We start from the raw sequence: 20155 nt of genomic DNA on the forward strand, positions 1-20155 counted from the left end.
AAAATATCATGAGTAAAACGTCAAACTATTGCCGGGACTTGGGAATCTATTGCTAGGAAAATTGCTTATATTTGTTGTGCTAGGGCCAACCAAAAAACTATGCAAGCCATTCATCAATTTATCTTTTAGCTTTCTAGCTTAGTTTTCTTTTGCTCTTGTTGTCTTTATATATGAGAATAGCAAGCTATGTCGTGGCTTAGCTATTGATTCTTTGTAATTGATACACTTGGTGATTAATACAATTTTGTTAGTTACCAAAAAAAAAAACTTAAGTCAAATTTCCGTGATTGAAGATATAATAAATGAAATATTAAGCCAAAGTCAAATTTCACCCATTAAAGATATCATGAGTGAAACGTCAAAGTCAAATTTCACCCATTAAAGATATCACGAGTGAAACATCAAAGCCAAACTTTGAAACTGTCAAGCTAAACTTCAAACAAAAATGTCAAGTTTGAGACTATCATTATCACTTAGCTTGCATTGTTTTGTTGATAACAGACAATGCAGGTCAGCATTTATTTACTTATTTGTTACCCCTGATTAACAGAAATGTGGCTCAGTCCACCAAAGTTTTGATAAATGAGAAAAGAGTATTTAATAATTTTTTGTTTTTATTAAAATCTAAAATCTCATGATTTTCAACCATTTCATTAACCACGGAAGCACACTCTTAGGTATAATTTTTTTTTTATATTATAATGTTTAAAACACTCTTTATATTATATACAACAAAAACATGCCTGACTAGTAGACAACAAGTGGTGAATCCAAAAGTATAGGCTCTTAGGTATCACTATATATACTTTGCTCGTACATTCAAATTTAATACTACTAGAACTAGCCGTTTCTTCAACTTTTTTTTTCTTTTGTAAAATTTGGCCCCACCTTGGATAATATTACAAGTCACCGTAAGAAAACAATAAGTCAATAATAATAATATATCTAGTGAAATTTTACAATTAGAATCTTGAGAAAGTAGAGTATACACATATTTTATCAGTACTTCGTGAAGATAGAGAGACTGAAAGACACTTGGATCGAGTACATCAAATTTAAGTACAAAAAAGATGTAAATAGTGTAGAAAACAAAACACCTAACAAGAAAAATAGTTCAAAGCCAAAACAAACAAACAAGAAAAACAAAATAATGCGATAATCGAAACACAATACAATAGGTGATGATAAATATCAAAAGCAAACACCATAATAATACGGCTATTACAACGACATACACCTACATTTCACCTTACTAAGCGTCTCCACACCCTCCTACCCTATTACAAGTCACAACAAGGTAATTCATTAATTTTGTCAAATTAGAAATTTGTATTAATATAGTAATTTCTTAGAAATTCATACCTATATTATTCCAAAAAGATCTCTACATTTTTAAAAAGTTTTTGCAATTTTTTTTTTGGAATGGAGGGGTGGGGGTGGGGGGGACCAATGTTATGAAGCAAACACCATACATTACAATTCTTAAAAAAGAGAGTAAGTTCCAAGACTAAACATTCCCAATTCTAAAACACATGTCCTATTTGTGTTCTTTCAAAGAACTCCCATTTTGGTATAAGAGTACTCTTTCATAAAGTGATAAACCTCAAAAAAGGAAAAAAAAAGTTGGAAATATTATTTAAAAGCAAATTTGAGTATTTGACAAGATAAAACAACAGAATATATGGTAAAATTAAATAGCAATATCAGGTAATTTTTTCTTTGATGGTTAAACTGCTTAACAAATGATATCGTTCGTTAAATAATCTTTTGACGGCTATAATTAAATATTATTACAGAGGTGACATGAAAAGCAATTCAAAAGTAAAATTAACTGTTAATATTAGCAGATTCAGGTAAACTTAAGGGATTTATTTGAATTTCTTTTGATGAGAATTACATAATTTATATATGATTAAAATTATTTTTTATAAAATAAATGTTAAATCGGTTTAACTTCTTCATGTGCTTAATTGTTCACTTTTTAAATTTATTAGAGAAAAATTTTACTCCAACACTACCAATAACATAAACAAACAAATGAAATAAGTAACAAAAATATATAGAAAAATAATAAATTGTTCCCACATTTTAGAAAAACTCACGCATCCATAGAGAAAAAAGTGTGTTCTGCTTCTCTTTCCTTTTCATTTTCTCTCTCTAATCGTCGATAGCGAATCCAAATTCTGCATTGTCATCTGCAAATACTTCAAACCCATAATGTATATAACGGAATTATAGACACCCACAAAATTTTTACACGCGAATTTTCAGAAATTTACCTGGTATTCCAAAAACCCTTTTGTCATTGGAAGAACAAGAATGCCTTTTTTGGGATTTTTTTTGGTTAATTTCGTATTTGTTACAATGACTTTTTTTTGTTTTGCAATAATATGTGGATCTGATCTGCATTTGAGATCTTAATTTGAATTGCTGAAATTTTGGAATCTCCATTTTTTGCTCCATTTGTTTTCTTCTTTGTTTAAATGTTTATTCTTCAAAATAATTATTTTGTTTAAGGGAACCCCATTTGTCTTAAAAAACAGATTATTGAGCTTTTAACTGAAATGGTTTTTTTTAAATAGAATAAAATGGCTAGTTTGGAATCGAGGCATTTGATATTGAGTATTATAATGAAATTGATCTGAATAAAGTGTAATGATAAAGTGGATGTATATCTATCTTGGTCGGACTCTTCAAAAATGGTGTGTGTTGGATCCTTCAAAAGTAGCGTATTTTTGGACGATCCAATAGGGGTGCGGCAACATTTTTGAAGAGTCCGAGCAGCTACATACATGTATATAGTCTACTCTGGCTACTTTAAAATTGAGGCATTGTTGTTTTCTGATTGATTCTTATGTGGAATTTGGTTATTTTCTTTTGCAGGTTTTTCTGAGGAAGTAGTTGCTGGATTTGGATTCTTTTAAGTGAAACTTTTGTGATAGTTGTTTCAGAATTGCCATTTCCTGAATTGGTAATTTGTGACGTTTCAAGTCTATTTCGAGGAGTGATTTTAGTGATCTGAATTACTAGTTTTATTTGTAGATTGGACAGTTGTGGGATCAAAATTGTATTTGTCCTTTTTCTATTTTTGTGATTATTTTTCCAAGAATTGTTTTTTTTTTTGTCTTGAGGGAGCTTAGATAGTGGTCTAATTCATGTTAATTGGAATTGTTTGGATGTGGGGCGATACATATGAGAGATGTTGCTTGATGAAAGGTTCTAGCTTGCATAATTTTTGGAGATTCAGGTTGTAACATTAAGTAGCACCTATTTTGATCTTCTCAACATTTGGGTTTGAGGTGTTTGTGGTGGAAACTTGGACATGAGAAGCCCTTTGTTTACTAAACTATCAATACTGTTCGGCCGTAGACTGCCAGTAAACTGGTTACTCTTGTGCCTGCTCAGTGTATTTGTGCTAATAGCATTCTTAGAATCATCTTTTTCTAGTACCTTTGACTCTGTGGCCTATTCTGCAAAGCCTGATATCTATACGAGTTATAGAAAGTTAAAGACGCAAGTGCGAAGCGATTATTTAGAGCTAAAGAGCCTTTCTGTAGGAGCCAGTTGGATAAAGGACATTGGTTTCTGTGGGAAAGAAAGAGAGAACTATGTATCTTGTTATAATGTATCTGCAAATTCGCTAGCTGGGTTGAAAGATGGGGAGGAGTTTGATCGACACTGTGAGTTATCACACGGACAACCACATTGTTTGGTTCGTCCTCCGAAGGACTATAAGATTCCTCTGAATTGGCCAGCAGGTAGGGATATCATATGGAGTGGAAATGTGAGGCTAACCAAAGATCAGTTCCTTTCTTCTGGAAGCATGACAAAAAGGTATAGTCAATTGAATGAACTTGATGAACCTTTTCTATTTCTGTTATCCTGAGATGATCTTTCAAACGTTAAATTGAGTATTTAACATGTTAGTAGGATAGAAGCCTATGCGTTAAGTCTTCAACCTCATCAGTATTAAGTTATTTGTAGGAATATATCTTCAAGTCCTTCCACTAGGTGATGCTGCATTAATTTTTTTTTGCCTCTTTATAATAGGCCTTTTTAAAATTATTTTTTTATTTTTCCAGACTAATGTTACTGGAAGAGAACCAAATTGCTTTTCACTCAGATGATGGAATGATGGTTGATAGTGTCAAAGATCACTCTCACCTTATTGCTGAGATGATTGGGCTCGGAAGTGATGCAGAATTTCTTCAAGCTGGTGTAAGTAAACTTTTGGTTATTCTTTCCATAAACATATTATCTCGTTCTACTTTTCATTCCCTTGCTGGTTTCTTAGGAATAACACATATAGTATGCATGTCCGCTTCATATTGCTGGAACTAGGGTATCTAAGCATTTTATCACTTTAATAATATTAGAATTTTTGTTCTTGTCTGAACAGGTCCGCACTGTACTAGATATTGGTTGCGGATTTGGTAGCTTTGGTGCTCACCTACATTCGCTGAAGTTGATGGCTCTTTGTGTGGCAGCATATGAGTCATCTGGTAGCCAAGTTCAGTTTGCACTTGAGAGAGGACTTCCGGCAGTCATAGGCAACTTTGTTTCGAAACAGCTTCCATTTCCGTCGTTGTCTTATGATATGGTTCATTGTGCTCAGTGTGGAATCATTTGGGACAGCAAAGGTATTTCCTTTGCTATGTTTCTGAGGAACTGTGGTTAGCCAGCTGTTTACTCATCATCTTTGTATGGGTTAATTGATCTATCGTTTATTCCATTAGGTATATGCAATGTCTCTAACTGTGATTTTCACTTTAGTTTGCATGTTATTTGCGATCAAGTTCAAACATTTCATCCCTTCTGATACTACAGTTCATCCTCTAGACCTCTCTATTTTACAAAAGACCTCATTATTGTTGAACCATCCTTTTTCTTCAAATATATTAGTTACTCCCTCCGTTTCAATTTGTTTGTCTTGCTTTCCTTTTTAGTGCGTTTCAAAAAGAATGTCTCTTTCCTTTTTTGACAACTCCTTAATTCCAACTTTCCACGTGGCATTTAAGACCACAGGATTAAATGACATTTTGGTACATTTTACATGTCTTTAGTTTAAGACCACAAGATTCTAAAGTCGTCTTTACTTTATTTGACTCCATGCAAAATCAAACTTGACAAACAAATTGAAATGGAGGGAGTAACAACTTAGGTGATGTTGCATATATGGCTAGATTCTATTTGGTTATCCTCTGATAATATTTTCCCTTGGTTTTAAAATTCTGCTATGAGCTTGATCACACCAAAGCAAAACTGCCAATCGCAGCTGCCTTTAAAGTAAGACCATCTTTGGATGCGGGATGGTTGACCTTTATTACTGGGTTGGAGTTGAATGGTAGGAACTCCTTCACCGTTTCTAACATAGTAATGCATTGTAGGATGGTGCTTGTTGATTTTTTCTTGTTTTACTTCTCTAGTTAAGATAGAAGATAAGACTGGTTGTTTCTTTTTGGATCCCTCAATGGCTGTCAGCGTGTCTGAAAAAATTTAGGAAGCATATGGAATTCTGAAGATTATATCTCAGCTTCTGTTATTTCATGAATTCAATAGCATGAAACTAATAAGGATTCGAAAAAAAAAAACAGATGGACTATTTTTAATTGAAATTGACCGTGTACTCAAGCCTGGAGGTTATTTTATTTTAACCTCACCCACAACCCGGCAGCAGCAGGATAGTTCTACAAGTGCAAAGAAGGGAAGCATGTCTACTCCTTTGGAAGAGTTCACTAAAAAACTTTGTTGGTCTCTTTTGGGACAGCAGGAAGAGACTTTCATCTGGCAGAAGACAGTAAATTCTCAATGCTATAGGTAAGGCCCATCAAGGAGATCACGTACTTCTTGTATGAAGCAATTTTTTGTTCCCATTTACTAAATTCATAAACTAAAATGTCAAGAAGTGATCACTGATCTAGATGAAAAGGCATTATCCATTGTAGCTTGACTCAGTAAACAAGTACCTAATTATAATAGATGATCTTTAGGGAAAAAACTTTTTCTGCCCAACTTGCATGCCCAGACTTTCTGAAAGGGACAGAAAATGAATTTTCTAGTAAACAACCTTGTTCTAATCGTGCTTGATATGTGCATTGATAGCTTTGAAATGATCTTCGATAAAACTATCATATACTTGTCTTCCATTTTCATTCTCATTCCCAAGATATAGTTATACTTTTCCATTATTTCTTTTTTGTCGCTTAGCCTTCCTATAATGAGCTTTTGTGTTTTGATGTAGCTCACAGTTTAGTATACCCATTTGTAAAGGAGAGGACATGCAACTGTACTACCAACCACTTGCACACTGTATTTCTGGGACAAGCAGTAACCGGTGGGTTCCGATTCACGACAGATCTGGTCCTCTGAACTCAACTGATATTAAAATTAATGGCAAGTATTTTTGGTTAAAATGGTTTCTGTGACTTCTTCATTCTACAATTTTCAGCTATTTGTACACTTTCTTTTAGCAATCACTCCTTTGCCTGTGTATTGCTCTTCGGCAGGAGTCGATCCTGATGATTTCTTTGAGGATTCAGGATTCTGGAGGTCAGCATTGAGAAATTATTGGTCTTTGCTGTCGCCCTTGATTTTCTCTGACCATCCAAAGAGGCCGGGTGAAGAAGATCCATCGCCTCCATACAATATGGTGAGGAATGTCATGGACATGAATGCACATTATGGGGGCTTAAATGCTGCAATGTTGGAGGCAAGTAAATCAGTGTGGGTGATGAATGTTGTGCCTCTTGGGGCGCGTAATACGCTTCCTCTCATACTTGATCGAGGTTTAGCCGGTATTCTGCATAACTGGTAAGCCATTATCGTTTATATTTTTAAGACTTGTACTTGGATATTGTACATAATAATTCAAACTAAAGTAAGGCAATATAGATATTTTATATTATTCTACTTTTCTTAATTGATAGTGAATTCTGGTATTTATTCTTATCAATCAGCTTTCCAGTCAGATAATTATAGTGGAAAAAAGTTATAGCGCATTCTCCAAAGAAATAACAATGATGTATTTTTCACAATGCATTACATACATACTATGTGGAATATTTAAATGGGTTTAATGGACTGTAGCGCAACCCTTTCGATCTATTGCTTAATAATTCTTTTGTCCTTTTTTTTGGGTGCTACAGACAGAGTTACTCCAAAATTCTTTTTGTTTTACATATCATAATTTATTCTTGTTCATGTTGTATGAATTATTTTGTTTTCAGTTTGCTTGCCATCTCCATCCTTTGAGTCGATGATTGATAGAATTCTGTATGTTTTGGCAACTAATGTGGGAGGTTGAGATGATATGATAGGAAGATATCTGTTATTTCAATTTTATAACCAGTGAGACGGGTTGTAAAACCGTTTTACAATCCTGGTACTCGTGTGATTTAAAATCTTTTGGCATCCCTAAAGTTTAGTAACTTAAAAATTAATGATTTCAATCTTTTCAAGAACATGAATGTTTTACTTCAGAAAAGCCATCACTTATATTGCACATGTGAGTATAAACTTAAAGATAAAGGAAAAAACCAGAGAAATTTGAGGCTTGTTTCTTGCTTTTCCCTTACTAAGCAGCTTATTTTTGTATGGCAATACTGAAAAACTATTTTAAAATGAAACAAGCCCGAATAGAGCTGAATAGATAGATTCATATATATGGCGACATATACTAATTTGGAAATGAGGCTTAGTTGATTGATTGGCCACAAGTTTAGTGCTTTTAAAGTTAAATGCTATAAGGGTTCTGGTGATGTGCTTATAGAAACACTTTTCAAAATTGGGCAGGTGTGAACCGTTTCCTACATATCCACGAACATATGATCTGCTCCATGCTAATGGGCTCCTTTCACACATTGCTTCACAAGATTGCAGTATGCTTGAACTACTACTTGAGATGGATCGTATTCTGAGACCCGAGGTAATAAAGTAGTCATTCTGTTCATTGTAAAAATCTTCCAGCTTACTCTTTTCTTTTACGCTGACCTTGATTATCTCAGTTACACTTCATTTTTACAGTTCTAGTTGACCCAACTCCTTCCTTCAGGTGTTACTCATGTTTTGACATTTGAATATGGATTCTTGATAGGGTTGGATTATTCTTTCTGATACATTGGTTCCTATAGAGAAAGCACGCGTGTTAGCCACACAAATCCGGTGGGAAGCTAGGGTGATTGACCTCCAGAATGGAAGTGACCAGCGGCTTCTTGTATGCCAAAAACCATTCACCAGAAAGTGATTTTTCTGGAAATGAATACTTTTCAACACTGGTGACTTTCCTAAACATAACTGCGACATGTTGAATCACGAAGAAGGAAGTTTCCATTGTGATATGTCATTTGTTCATTCATTCAGTGGAATTTATTTGATCTTACAAGCTGCCTAAGGAGGCCTTATTGAAAATTATTTTATTTTAAAAGAAATTGTTTTACTTGTTCCCAAAGTATCTCACTTCATGTGTTGGCCATAGCCCTTTTTCACATGTTGTGATAGTACTAGTCAAATGGCTTCACTTGTCATCTTTAGTATCCATTTCAAAAGCCTCCCTAATTGTGATCTACAAATTGTGTAGAAGTGTTCACAGAGAGATAGAGAACAAAGCAACTCTACTCATTAACAAAACTTCTTGTTTTGCTGGTTTTGTAGTAATTATATTTTGTTGTTCCTGATCCTCTTATAGAGAAAACTTCTTTAATCCTGAAAAAATATTTCACTTAGCTGAAATAGTTTGTTAGAATAGTACCTAGCCACGATCCAAGCATTGTTTCTACTCTCTTATCAATATATATTATATTATTGTTGTTATTATACCCATGTTCCTCAACAGTCTGAATCTCCGTATCCTACTGTAGATTAGAGAAAACCTCTGCTGCAGAAAGTAGTGACAGCACCAGAAAGAACATATATTTCTTTCCTTTCAAAAGTTTATATAGCAATTCATTCATCTCTTCCTTGTATTGTTAAAAATTTATTTGTTGATTTTGTAATCTAATTGTGTTTTTTACTCAAGAACCATCATTGATGAGCGCTGATGTTTTAACTTTTAGCCACAACATGTAAGAAAACCAATCATAAACATAGTGCTTTCAGTATTCTTTATTAGTTAATGATCCATTTTTCTTGTTATGAATTTGCTAGATGTAATTTCCACACACCAAGACATAAGATATCTATGTATATAGTTTTCATTTGTCGAGATTACAAGGTCTCCAATTCTTCCAATAGGTTGATTCAGTATCTAGGTGGTGTGATAAAAGAAGGTTGATATTCATTAATTTTTAATCAAAGGTCTAGATTCGAATGTTTGATTCGATAGCATGGGTTTACTTGATGTTCGAATTAATTGAGCGAGTGAGTTTTGGACATTGGATAATTAGGCCGAAACTCAAGAATAAGCAAGTCCACTTACAAAATAATCTATGAACCCATTCTAATCGACATCGATAAATACATGGAGATGCTCAAATATTAGAACAAAACATTGAAGTTTGTGATAAAAGAAAAACTATAAAGTAAATATCTCCGAGACAAGTATATAGAGAAAGGCATATTGATATATTATTCAATTTTAAATTGATATACAAATTAACTGAATTATCTTACTATTTATAAAATAGAAGAAAATAAGTTGCGAGGCTTTCTAGAAGATATTTGCATGATTTCAAGCTTATCCGAAAATTATGTAATGGGCATTTACAATACGGTGAATTTATAACATTCCTCCTTCGATGTTCACTAATAGAAATGTACCTCGTTGACACCTTACTAGAAAATAAAGAGCATGTATCTAGTCATATGCATTTCTAATTGTATCATTGATATCTTTATCAAGACAATTCAATGGAAAAAAGAAGACAACGTGTATTTTACTCCGCCTGATGAAAATCATGATTGAATTGTCCAAGTCTCCGCATTCTAATCTTATTTATCGTCTTCTCAAGAGTTGAAGTTGATAAGAATAAGTGAATAAATTTGTTGGATTATCACTTGAACGGATTGGTTGTACATCAATATCACCATTCTTTTACCGTCATGGGTAAAAAATAATTTTGATGAAATGTGTCTCGTTGTGATTCCTTTTATGAAGTCTTTTAATTGAGCCATGCATCTAACATTGTCTTCATATAGGATTGTGGATACTTTGAAATCACACTTTAGGCCACAATTTTCTTTGATGAAATGACTAATCTCAACAATACATATTCTCTACTTGCTCCATTAGTAGCTATTATCTTAGCATGAGTTGAAGAAATAAAAATAATAAACTGCTTTGTAGATCGTCATAATATAGTAATACCTTCGTATATAAATAAATAACACGTTTGTTTTATGTGGATCAAATAAATAACTTGCATCTGCATGACCAGCATAATCTGCACTACATTTATTAGTATAAAAAAACTTATATCAGTGGCCCTTTTTAGATATCGCCATATATGCTTAATTTCATTTAAATATCTCCGTTTAGGAAAGAATTATAGTTTGCTAGCAAATTGACAGAACATGCTATGTCTGACCTTGTAGCATTAACAAGATATATTTGTGCACTAACTGCATTAAAATTTGATATTGCAGGATCAAGGAGCTCCTCATGCTCTTCTTGGGGTTGAAACAGGTCTTTACTCACTTCAAATGACCGAAAAATTATTGGAATACTTAATGAGTGCGCTTTGTCCATATACAACTATTTCAGAACTTTCTCAATATAGGAATATTGATGAATAATGATTACATCTGCTAAATGTTTAATTTGCAGGCCAATATAAAGTTTTGTTTTTTCAAGATCTTTCTTCTCAAATTCTTTCTTTAGATATTTAATCACCTTTGAAGCTCTTTTGAAATTCCAATGAGATTTATGTCATCAACACAAATAACAAGTAAATTAATTTTAATGTTGTTTTCTTAATAAAATACATAAGCAAATAGCATCATTTATATACCTTTCATTTATCATGTACTCATTGAGTCGATTATATCAATGTGCCCTGATTATGTTAAATTGTATAATGATCTTTGAAATATGATTGAGTACATTTCTAAAAATTACATGTCTCACGCCTCGAGTGTACACCCAAAGCGTGGACGACACACAGAAATCATTGGTGGTTCCCAAGCGAACCCTTGGCCTGGAAATCTACTCAGCGGAAGACCTAACTCACAGAAAGTATTACTCAGATGGGCATATAAAGAATATAAGTAATTCTTCTCAAATAATAGTCTCAAGTACTCAAATTTATGTAGATAAAAGAATGTTTTAAAACATAACTCTGAAAGATAAAAACTGAATAAACTCTAAACTCTATCTGTGACTAGTCTATGAATTCTCTAAAATGACTTTGAATGGGTATCGGGACAGGTGTACGATTACCTCAAAAGAAGTACTAAAATAAGACTGAATGAAACATAAAAGAGTTCTTCTGAATGCAAGGAGGTCTCACCAAAAGTTGGAAGGAAACTGATCTTCAACGATGCGCCTGTTGAGAATCTCTATTGACACCCAATTTTGACTCTCTACAACGTAAATTAGTTATCCAGCTTCTTCAATTTTAAACAATTTAAAGTAATTACTTTTAAAAATCCAAAATATATTTTCCAAGTTATTTTAAAGTAATTTTTATCATTTTTATAATTTTTGAATGATATATATATTTTTAATATGATTATGTATATAATTATTAGCTTTTATAAATATTCGAAAATGATCTCAAAAGATTTTATTTTTAGTTTATTATTTGGTAAAGTAGTTGTTTATATTTTTGAATTAATTAGTTTATAATTAAGTTAATTAATTTATTTTGTTAGAATTAAAAAGCTCGTTAATTAATTACTGTTAATTTATTTTATTTAAATTTTTTACCGAATTCGCTAATTAATCTCAATTTGGTTAAATTCTTAACTCATTTGAACCCATATGGTCATTTTGTTTAATTCCAAATCTAACCACTTTTACCCAAAATCCCAATCCCCGCTTTTCTCTAATAACAATTACAACCCAACACTATACAATTTCATACACTTCAACAGCACGCCAATTGACCAACACCTATACAAATCCATTTACTTACAATTCAACATGTACCAATATTCAATTTCACCCAAATCCCATTCTTTTTTTTAATTCCCACAAACATTACAACCCCACCCTTTTCCTTTTTCCCTTTTCACCCTATCAAACCCATCATTATTCTCTGTCACGGTCCAGACCTGCCATGACTAACACCTACACTAACCCTCCGGTGGAAGAATCATTTGTACAGCGCAAGCTAACATGCTTGTGAGATATACAGTTAAAGATTTGCAGAAGCAGGATTAAATCAAGAAATAATACTGAGTTCCCAAAAACTCAGAAAAACAAATCTAGACAACAAACTTAAAATGCGAAAAATATCCTAGGAACTTAAAGTCATCGTACCAAAACTCTAAAACTAAATGAGTCTAGCAAAAGGGTATGCAATTCCCAAAAGAAAATCATTATAAATCAATAATTGTAAACATCTAAGTCCCAAAAGGAAGGACTAGAATCAAAGATAGAGTCCACGACAGTATGAAAGAATAGCTTACCCTGAAACTCGAACACCACTACTCCTCTAGGCGAGGTCTCTCCACAGCCTGATGAATATGTCCTATACTCAATAAAAGACAGAGCAAGTGTAGTATTAGTACACAAAAGTAACAGTGTACTAGTAGGATCACGCGGTTAGCCAGTAAGCGGATCATGGACAAGTAAACTCAACATAACAGACACATATATAACGAATAGCTAAAAATCAGTGCCATCTTAAACAATATTCAGCAAGACTACAGTTCAATAACTTCAACTCATATAACTTCACATAAGAGTCCTCTCATGGGACCTACAAACACTCAACTTGTGTCAGAACGTAACACCAGATCTAAGGTTTGTGTCGGAACATGACATCTGATTTATATATGTGTCAGAATGTGACACTCCATCCAATTTATGTGTCGGAACGTGACACCCAATCCCAACATACAAACACAACCACAATTATATTAAATATTCAACATTTTGTCAGCAAGAACACGTTCATCATACAGCAGGCCAATAAGTGATCATTTCACATAAAATCTAGCATATTTCCCTATTCCTAGACACATATGCCTATTATGAAGCAATTTAGCAAGTACATGAAACACATACGGAACAAAACCATCACCTATCTCTAATTCGAGCTTCAACAACCTTAAAGTTCAAGAGCTTTACCTTTTCGGGTTCGTTTCGCTTGTTCTTGGTCTATGTCGACACGATTTGTTCGTCGTTTTCAAAACAAAGTTTAGAACTATATCTGTCCCTCATGTTTCAAGTGCCCTCACCACAAAGAAATTCCTAATTTTCACATATTGGAATATTATAATTTTAGGACATTTTGAAAAGTACGCTCATGCTTAGAAAGATATTAATGCATGCAATTGTGATACCATAGGCTTGGCCTACATGTAAATCTCTACTAATGTGAGAACATTTGAAATGATATCATGTAGGGCTTGTTACTGGCTTGTATTGTAGGCATAGGAAAGGGTAGGACAATCATTTGGGATAAAATATTCATAATTTATTTTTGAGCATTGCACTGAATTTGTGTTTTCAATGTTTTGTGCTTTTAGCGCTTGATCCTCATTGTTGTCCCTTTCTTGCGTACTTTGGACTTCTTTTGAAGCTTAACGTGTCTGAGTTTTTTTCTTTCTCATCATTTTTTAAAGTTTCTCCTATTTGTTTGGATTATTCTTCTTCTTTTATTGTAATTTTGCCTATTTAAACTTGTGGGAAATTTTTGACTTTCTTTTCTTTTGAAGTCATTCTTGCATCCTAAACTTTGAAGGAATTTTCAATTTTTATCTTTGACAACTTTAAACCTTGAATATTTTTTTGTAACACACATATCTTCAGCACTCTCAAAAAGGTCAGGGAAAGAGAGAGACGGTGCATATAAGCACTCAGAAAGTATATAGGCTAAAATATGGTTGTCTAAAGAATAGACTTAGGCTCAAAGTGGGACTTGCAGATGATTAATGTCATTTGGTAGGCTTTGAAAGGAACAAACGAGTCAAAGAAGGCCTACAATCATTTTTTAAATCAAACATTGCTCATAATTTTGCCTCAATAAACATTTAGGCCAAGTTCTAGATCAACATTGCAATGTAATGAATTAATCTAAGGCTCACCACACAAATGCACATGAAACAATAAAGTTGATTTCGTTCTTGTATTAGATGTATGCAAGAGAATTTTCTCAAATGTCACTAAGGTGCAACTAAGAGGTACCAAAAGAGTCTATGGTTTACCATGAAGTTGATATTTTCCATCATAAAAAAATATTTCTTCTTCATGCACACTCCTAACCATGTTGGTACTAATCAAGTTCAGACTTTAATTCATTTTGTATTTTTTTTTGTTTTGTTTTTTTGAAAAAAATGGGACCGAACCCAAATGAGGGTTTCCTACGTATCTTTGAAGAAAACAAGAATCAGGTCTTCATAGTTCAGGCAACTATAGTACAAAATGTGAAGCAAGCAAACATTTTTTTTATTTGTAAAAAGTACTGAACCCAAGAAGGATTTCCTACGTATCTCATCAAGATGATAATTAGATTTTCTTAGTTCATGAAGATACAAACTAAATGTATGTACAAACTCTTTTTTTTCTTTTTTCTTTTAATAAGGAATACTGAACTCAAGAAGGGTTACCTACATATAATTCATGAAAATACGATAGCAAATGTATGTGTAGAAAAAAGAAAAAAAAGAAAAAAAATAAATTCATCTTTAGAAATAATGTACGTCAAAAATCAAGATATTTATCAAATATAAAAATATATACAAAATTAATGAAAAAAATATAGACAAACTCGGAGCGATGCCTCGTATGCTGAGTGTTAGCGACATCCTTGATGAGAGAGTGTCTCCCGACTGTTTGTGGGATGATTATTGTTGTGATCTCCCAATTGCTTATGGGGCGATCATTATTGTGATCATCTCCAATTGTTGTTGGAGACAACATCTTGTGGCCTCCCAATTGTTTGCGAGGGCATTTATTGGTGTTGTTTCTGAGATGCCTTTATGATTGTGAATTATTGTGACCATCCCCACCTGCAAGTGTGGTTGGTTCTCCTATAAAAATATGATAAATGAGTGAAAATAGGGAAGCGATAAAAAATAATATATATATATATATATATATATATATATATATATATATATATATAATATGAACGTTTGATCAATAAATCTCCTAATTTGTCTTCCCCACTATATATTGATGCCTCAAAAAGTTCGAGGTCCGATATTATCGCATGTGAAGTTAAGGGATTATTTAACCTACAAGAATCAAATAAAAAATTATTAGAGTCTCTCCCATATCATAAGACTAAGAGGGATTAGAGTTTGGCCATGTGGCCAAGTGATGTGTCTGATTTGGAATCAAATGTTAGTGTGATTCTCTCATGAATTCCAAGAATGATGTTGTTCCTCCTATGCCGCTGTCGGAAGGATTGAATGATTGAGGGAGTGTTGAACTCATGATTTTGAAAGTGAAGGTCGAAACTCTACATTTCATAACTTACGATGCTTGAGAAAAAAAGTGTGTCCTATGCTCTGGGATCAAAGTCGAGTGAAGGCTTGAATGTAAGGTCAATATTGAAACTGATGTCAGGGAGATTTTGTAGCGACCCTCTAGGGAGGATGCTACTATTAAAAAAATGTATATAAAACTCGTGACATTTAAAAAACTTCCCGTAAGGCATATTTATATAATCTAGTAGTGAAATTTGACCTATTTAAAAATAGTTAAAGGTATAAGTTTTTTAGCCAGTTTAAAATTCTTTGATCTCAATCAAATCAAATAAAAATTCCAATTTAGGACGAGGCGACCTTTCAAAATAATTTAAGAAACTAACTTACGATACATCCATTTATTATTCCTTATCACTACAATTCATGCTTCATCCAAATACTCCAACTCCAAAGGTAAATTTAGTAAATCATAAGACTTGAAAATTTACATACCCCAAAATAACAAAACAAGCAACCAACTTTAAGTTACAACCCATGGTATCATGAATCGTTTCAGGCATATGGTGAAAGAATTCATCCATCTGTTGAAAAAAAGGATTCATAACTTGAGTATCAGGGCTCATGTGAGAAAGTGGACTAGATCTTACTCCTTGTGGAATATATTGATCCGAGGACTGTTCGCCAACCCCTTCTAGTGTATGAGGTTGGGAATAAAAGTCACTTGTATCTTCACGAGCAACTTCAATATGTCTACGAGAAGAAGAGGTCATGACTTAACTCCTTCAAAAGTGAAGATCACATTGCATTAGGGACATGGATATGATGCATTTATAAATTATATGCATTAAATATACTATTTACCCTATAGTGATCAAATAATATAGCACAAACCTTCCAAAAAAAAAATAAGTGTGTAAGAAAATCACAGCAAAATTCCTAGAACCACAAACCTAGGCTCTGATACCAACACTAACAACAGTCCAGTCCAAAAACGGGTTTGTAACTTACCTCAATCGTGTGGAGTTGTTTGGGGATCAACCAAGGCAAGTCTTGATGATTGATTTAGTGGATGAATATTATGAGAGAAGAGAGGTTTTGGTGTCTTACTTCCTTGGAGAAAACGAAATTTGAGGGGTGGTGGAGAGGATAAGAACTAAGGGAAATAAAAAAATAAAATGATAACAAAAAGAAAGGCTGCCCACTTTTGTAAATATCTAGTCCATTTAATAAATTTAATAAGATAATCATAGTAGGAGTAGTTTATATAACTACACCATAACACTTCAAACAAGTTTCAATGTCTCCAAGTTCACATTCAGGAAGTGCAAAGTAAAATATACCCTTACTATCAAGATACGATAAATCAAAAATTTAAGTATTTGCTAAAAACCCCTTTTGGGGTGTTACAGATTTGGATTGGGAGAATTGTTGATTTGCGCTCTTAGAGGATCTTTGGAGAGCGTATTTGAACTATTTCAAAAAATTTGCCCCAGTTTTTAAATTCTGAAGAGGTTATTTTAAAACAATGAAATACTGAACCCTTATGTAGGGTTGTCTATGTATCTTGCCAGGATAAGAATCAAGTCAAAACGCAGTTCAAACATAAACATACCTATGCGTCTTTTGTATGATTACTATGAATTAATGATTGTGTTTAAAAGAGGTGAGGCTATGAGTTAGAGTTCAGCTATGAACCAATGTATTTCTAGAATGTAAAGAATGTATAGAACAATGTTGATAATTCTTGAACTAGATGGTAAAGTTCAAAAAGAATGATCTTACCGATAAAAATAAATATTAAAATAAAATAAAATGATATGACTCAGAAAGACAGTCTTAGAGACTGAAATGAATGTGAAGTATTAAAAAAAAATTCAAGCTCAACATAAGTCAACCAAAATAGTTGAACAATGTGGACAAGGCTGAAAATGATGTGTAAAGTATATATGTGCAACTAAAAATGTGAAGTAAATGTAATATAAAATATAGAATATGTGAAAACATGTACAAACAAAATATAACAAATAAAAACAGAAATTCTGTGACACCCCGGAAATTTTTCACAAAGACTCAAACATTTCTTCACGTGTGGGTAGACTCAGACCGGAGGACTTGTAATTATACACATGAGTTAGGATTAATTCCTAAGTAATTGAAGTGTGTTAGATGTGTTTAGGGGTCATAAGGGATCTCTAACACCAAGTCGAGTCCAAAGAACTCCAATCGATTAAGTTTTCGGACGAGTTAGTATAAGTGTCAACTTCAAATGACCATATCTCCCAGGATATAAAGAACTGGGTGGCCCACGACCTACCAAATTAAATTTCTTTGAGTCTTCTTTCCAACGCCACCAAGATTGCAATTTTTGGAGTTTGGAGTCAAACGTTATGGCCATTTTACTGCAGACTAGTACTGCAGGAATTTCAGGCCTGGGAGAGATTTAGGCTTGGCGCTCTAGTGGCGCCCCACGCCACTATAGCGCTACAAAACAGCCTCAGTAGTTTGGGGCTTGGCGCGACGCGCCACTATTAGATGTGCAGGGTTTTAAGCCTATTTTGGCTTGGCGCTGCAGTGGCGCGACGCGCCACTATAGAGCCAGCAAGGTTTTTGCCTAATTTTTCAGACTTTTGAAGAGGGGCAACTTGGAATTTTCCCTAATTATATATACCCTATCCTTGAATGTTTTGGGACCATTTTTTAGTCCTCCCTCTCTCTAAAAAGCCCTAAAATTTTCCCTCTCTTCTTCTTCTCCAAATCCTTCTCCAACAAAGATTGCCTTCAAGAGCTTCAAGAATTCAAGCCTTCCATTGAAGACCTAACATCAAGGTTTCTTCAAAGTCTTCAAACAAGGTATGTAAGGCTAACCTAAAATATGGATTGAGTTCTTCCATATGCCTATAGATGTGTTGGTTAGGAGTTGTGAAAGAGTTGCACCTTCTAGAAAGGTTTCCTTGAAAGTTTTCCCTAAACTATGGAATGTTTTTAGATACAAATGGTTAATTGATGATTTTAATGACTTGAGTTACTAAATAGTTATTTTTCATATTATTAACTACAAATATATCTTTGTATATAGATTTATAGGTATTGACGATATTCTTGAGTTGAGTTTTGTATAGAGTATGGGTTCATGTTTCATTCACATGAACCCAAGATGAGATTTCTTGTCATAAATGTCTTGAGGTTGAGATGGATAGTTGTGTGTATATATGTATTGATTTTAATGAAAAGAATGAATTGGTTAGTTAAGAATGTCCCTTTGCTTCTATAAAATGAACATAGGACAAAAATAAAGATTTTTGAGTAGATGTTTGATGATTGATGTGATGATGATACTTGACAATGATGTGATGATAATGTTTGATGTTGATGTAAATGATAATATATGATGATGATGTGATGATGATGTTTTGATGACGATGTGAGTGATGACGTGAATGGTGCTTATTTAATATGTGTAGAATGATTGATGAAGAGTTATATTGATGAGGATGTTATGTGATGGAGCGGATTGGAGTCTAATGTGATTATGTGATATTTGATGTGCATAATTTGAGTAGATTGGAGTCTTAGGAATATTTTGAAAATAAATTATCTTTTGAGGAGGAGCTTTAAATAAATTATTTGTGAACCTTTTTGCATAAACCATTTACACACTATTTTGAGTCTAAGGAATTATTAGTTTCATCTTTGATTTAGAAAGGAGTTTAAGTATGAGTTGAGTATGAGGAGCCTTTAAATGAGTTGAGTATTTTTACATTAAAGTATCTATTTTGAGTTTGAGTTGAGGGGTTGAAATTATGTTTTAATGTACATAATATGTTCTGCATTCATCGAGTTGAGATTGTACAAGTTTTAAAGAGAAGAGTTTGATGATTTGAGTTGAGTTTTGAAAAGATTCCAATGAGACTTGCCATTATGACTCGATTGAGTTGAATTGAGGATAGAGTTGATGAGTTGGCAAGGTTCTAAATGAAACTAGCTGTGAGGGCTTGTTTGAGATGATTGGATGGAGTCTTATGAGCACGGAGTCATGGGAGGAGTATCGAGCATCAAAGTAGGTGAGAGTATAGTCCATACTCGAACCCCAGAAACTACGTCTCCAACGTAGGTAGGGATGGAACCGTTAAAGTCGGATGTTTCCCGAGGGATGAAACCATTAAAGTCGGATGCTTCCTGTGGGATCGAACCGTTTAAGTCAGATGTTTCCCATTTTTATTGTCCTGAAATGATAGGACTTGACTAATCGATGGTATCCATGATTAGAGAGGCGTTCATGCCCTAGCAAGGTATGGACGGACGTGACAACAACGTTTGATTGTTGTACTATTACTGGCTCATAAGAGATGGTTGTCGGATAAGAGAAACTCCCATTTAGGTCTTGATAGTGCTCTGAGTCAGTTGAGTTGAGTGGCTTATGAGTTAGTCCCGTCTAAACTATTCTTGTTAGACTTAGGACATTTGAGTGAGTTGTTACTTATTTATTGAGTTGAGTCCTTTGAGTTAATTGTTGAGTTGAGGGTATATGGTCGGATTGGGTTAGACGAGTTATGATTGGATTGTACATGATTTGGATGGATATGTGAATTGATTGGATTAGATGATATGTGATTGACTTCGA

The 20155-nt window shown here is 33.5% G+C and overlaps 1 protein-coding gene across 2 annotated transcripts; it reads left to right on the forward strand.

Annotated features, from left to right (window-relative positions):
• Positions 1-2088: 2088 nt before the first annotated feature.
• LOC129887577 (probable methyltransferase PMT5) lies at positions 2089-8672 on the forward strand. Of its 2 annotated transcripts, none has more exons than XM_055962733.1 (9): positions 2089-2282; positions 2884-3834; positions 4083-4218; positions 4400-4640; positions 5595-5817; positions 6242-6393; positions 6507-6810; positions 7792-7924; positions 8093-8672. In XM_055962733.1, the coding sequence occupies exons 2-9, from the start codon at positions 3323-3325 to the stop codon at positions 8240-8242; spliced, it is 1851 nt and encodes a 616-aa protein (XP_055818708.1). In that variant the 5' UTR covers positions 2089-2282; positions 2884-3322; the 3' UTR covers positions 8243-8672. The 2 variants fall into 2 exon arrangements, with proteins under 2 accessions (XP_055818708.1, XP_055818709.1); XM_055962734.1 differs by having other exon boundaries at positions 6540-6810.
• Positions 8673-20155: the final 11483 nt, after the last annotated feature.

This window comes from Solanum dulcamara, chromosome 4 (assembly GCF_947179165.1).
Source record: "Solanum dulcamara chromosome 4, daSolDulc1.2, whole genome shotgun sequence".
Lineage (NCBI taxonomy): Eukaryota > Viridiplantae > Streptophyta > Magnoliopsida > Solanales > Solanaceae > Solanum > Solanum dulcamara.

Bases quoted from the DNA above. Each gene is read 5' to 3' on its own strand.
- LOC129887577 (XM_055962733.1), top strand. From the start codon at position 3,323: ATGAGAAGCCCTTTGTTTACTAAACTATCAATACTGTTCGGCCGTAGA. The intron at 4,641-5,594 runs GTATTTCCTTTG...AAAAAAAAACAG, and splicing joins AATCATTTGGGACAGCAAAG to ATGGACTATTTTTAATTGAA. The intron at 7,925-8,092 runs GTAATAAAGTAG...GATTCTTGATAG, and splicing joins ATCGTATTCTGAGACCCGAG to GGTTGGATTATTCTTTCTGA.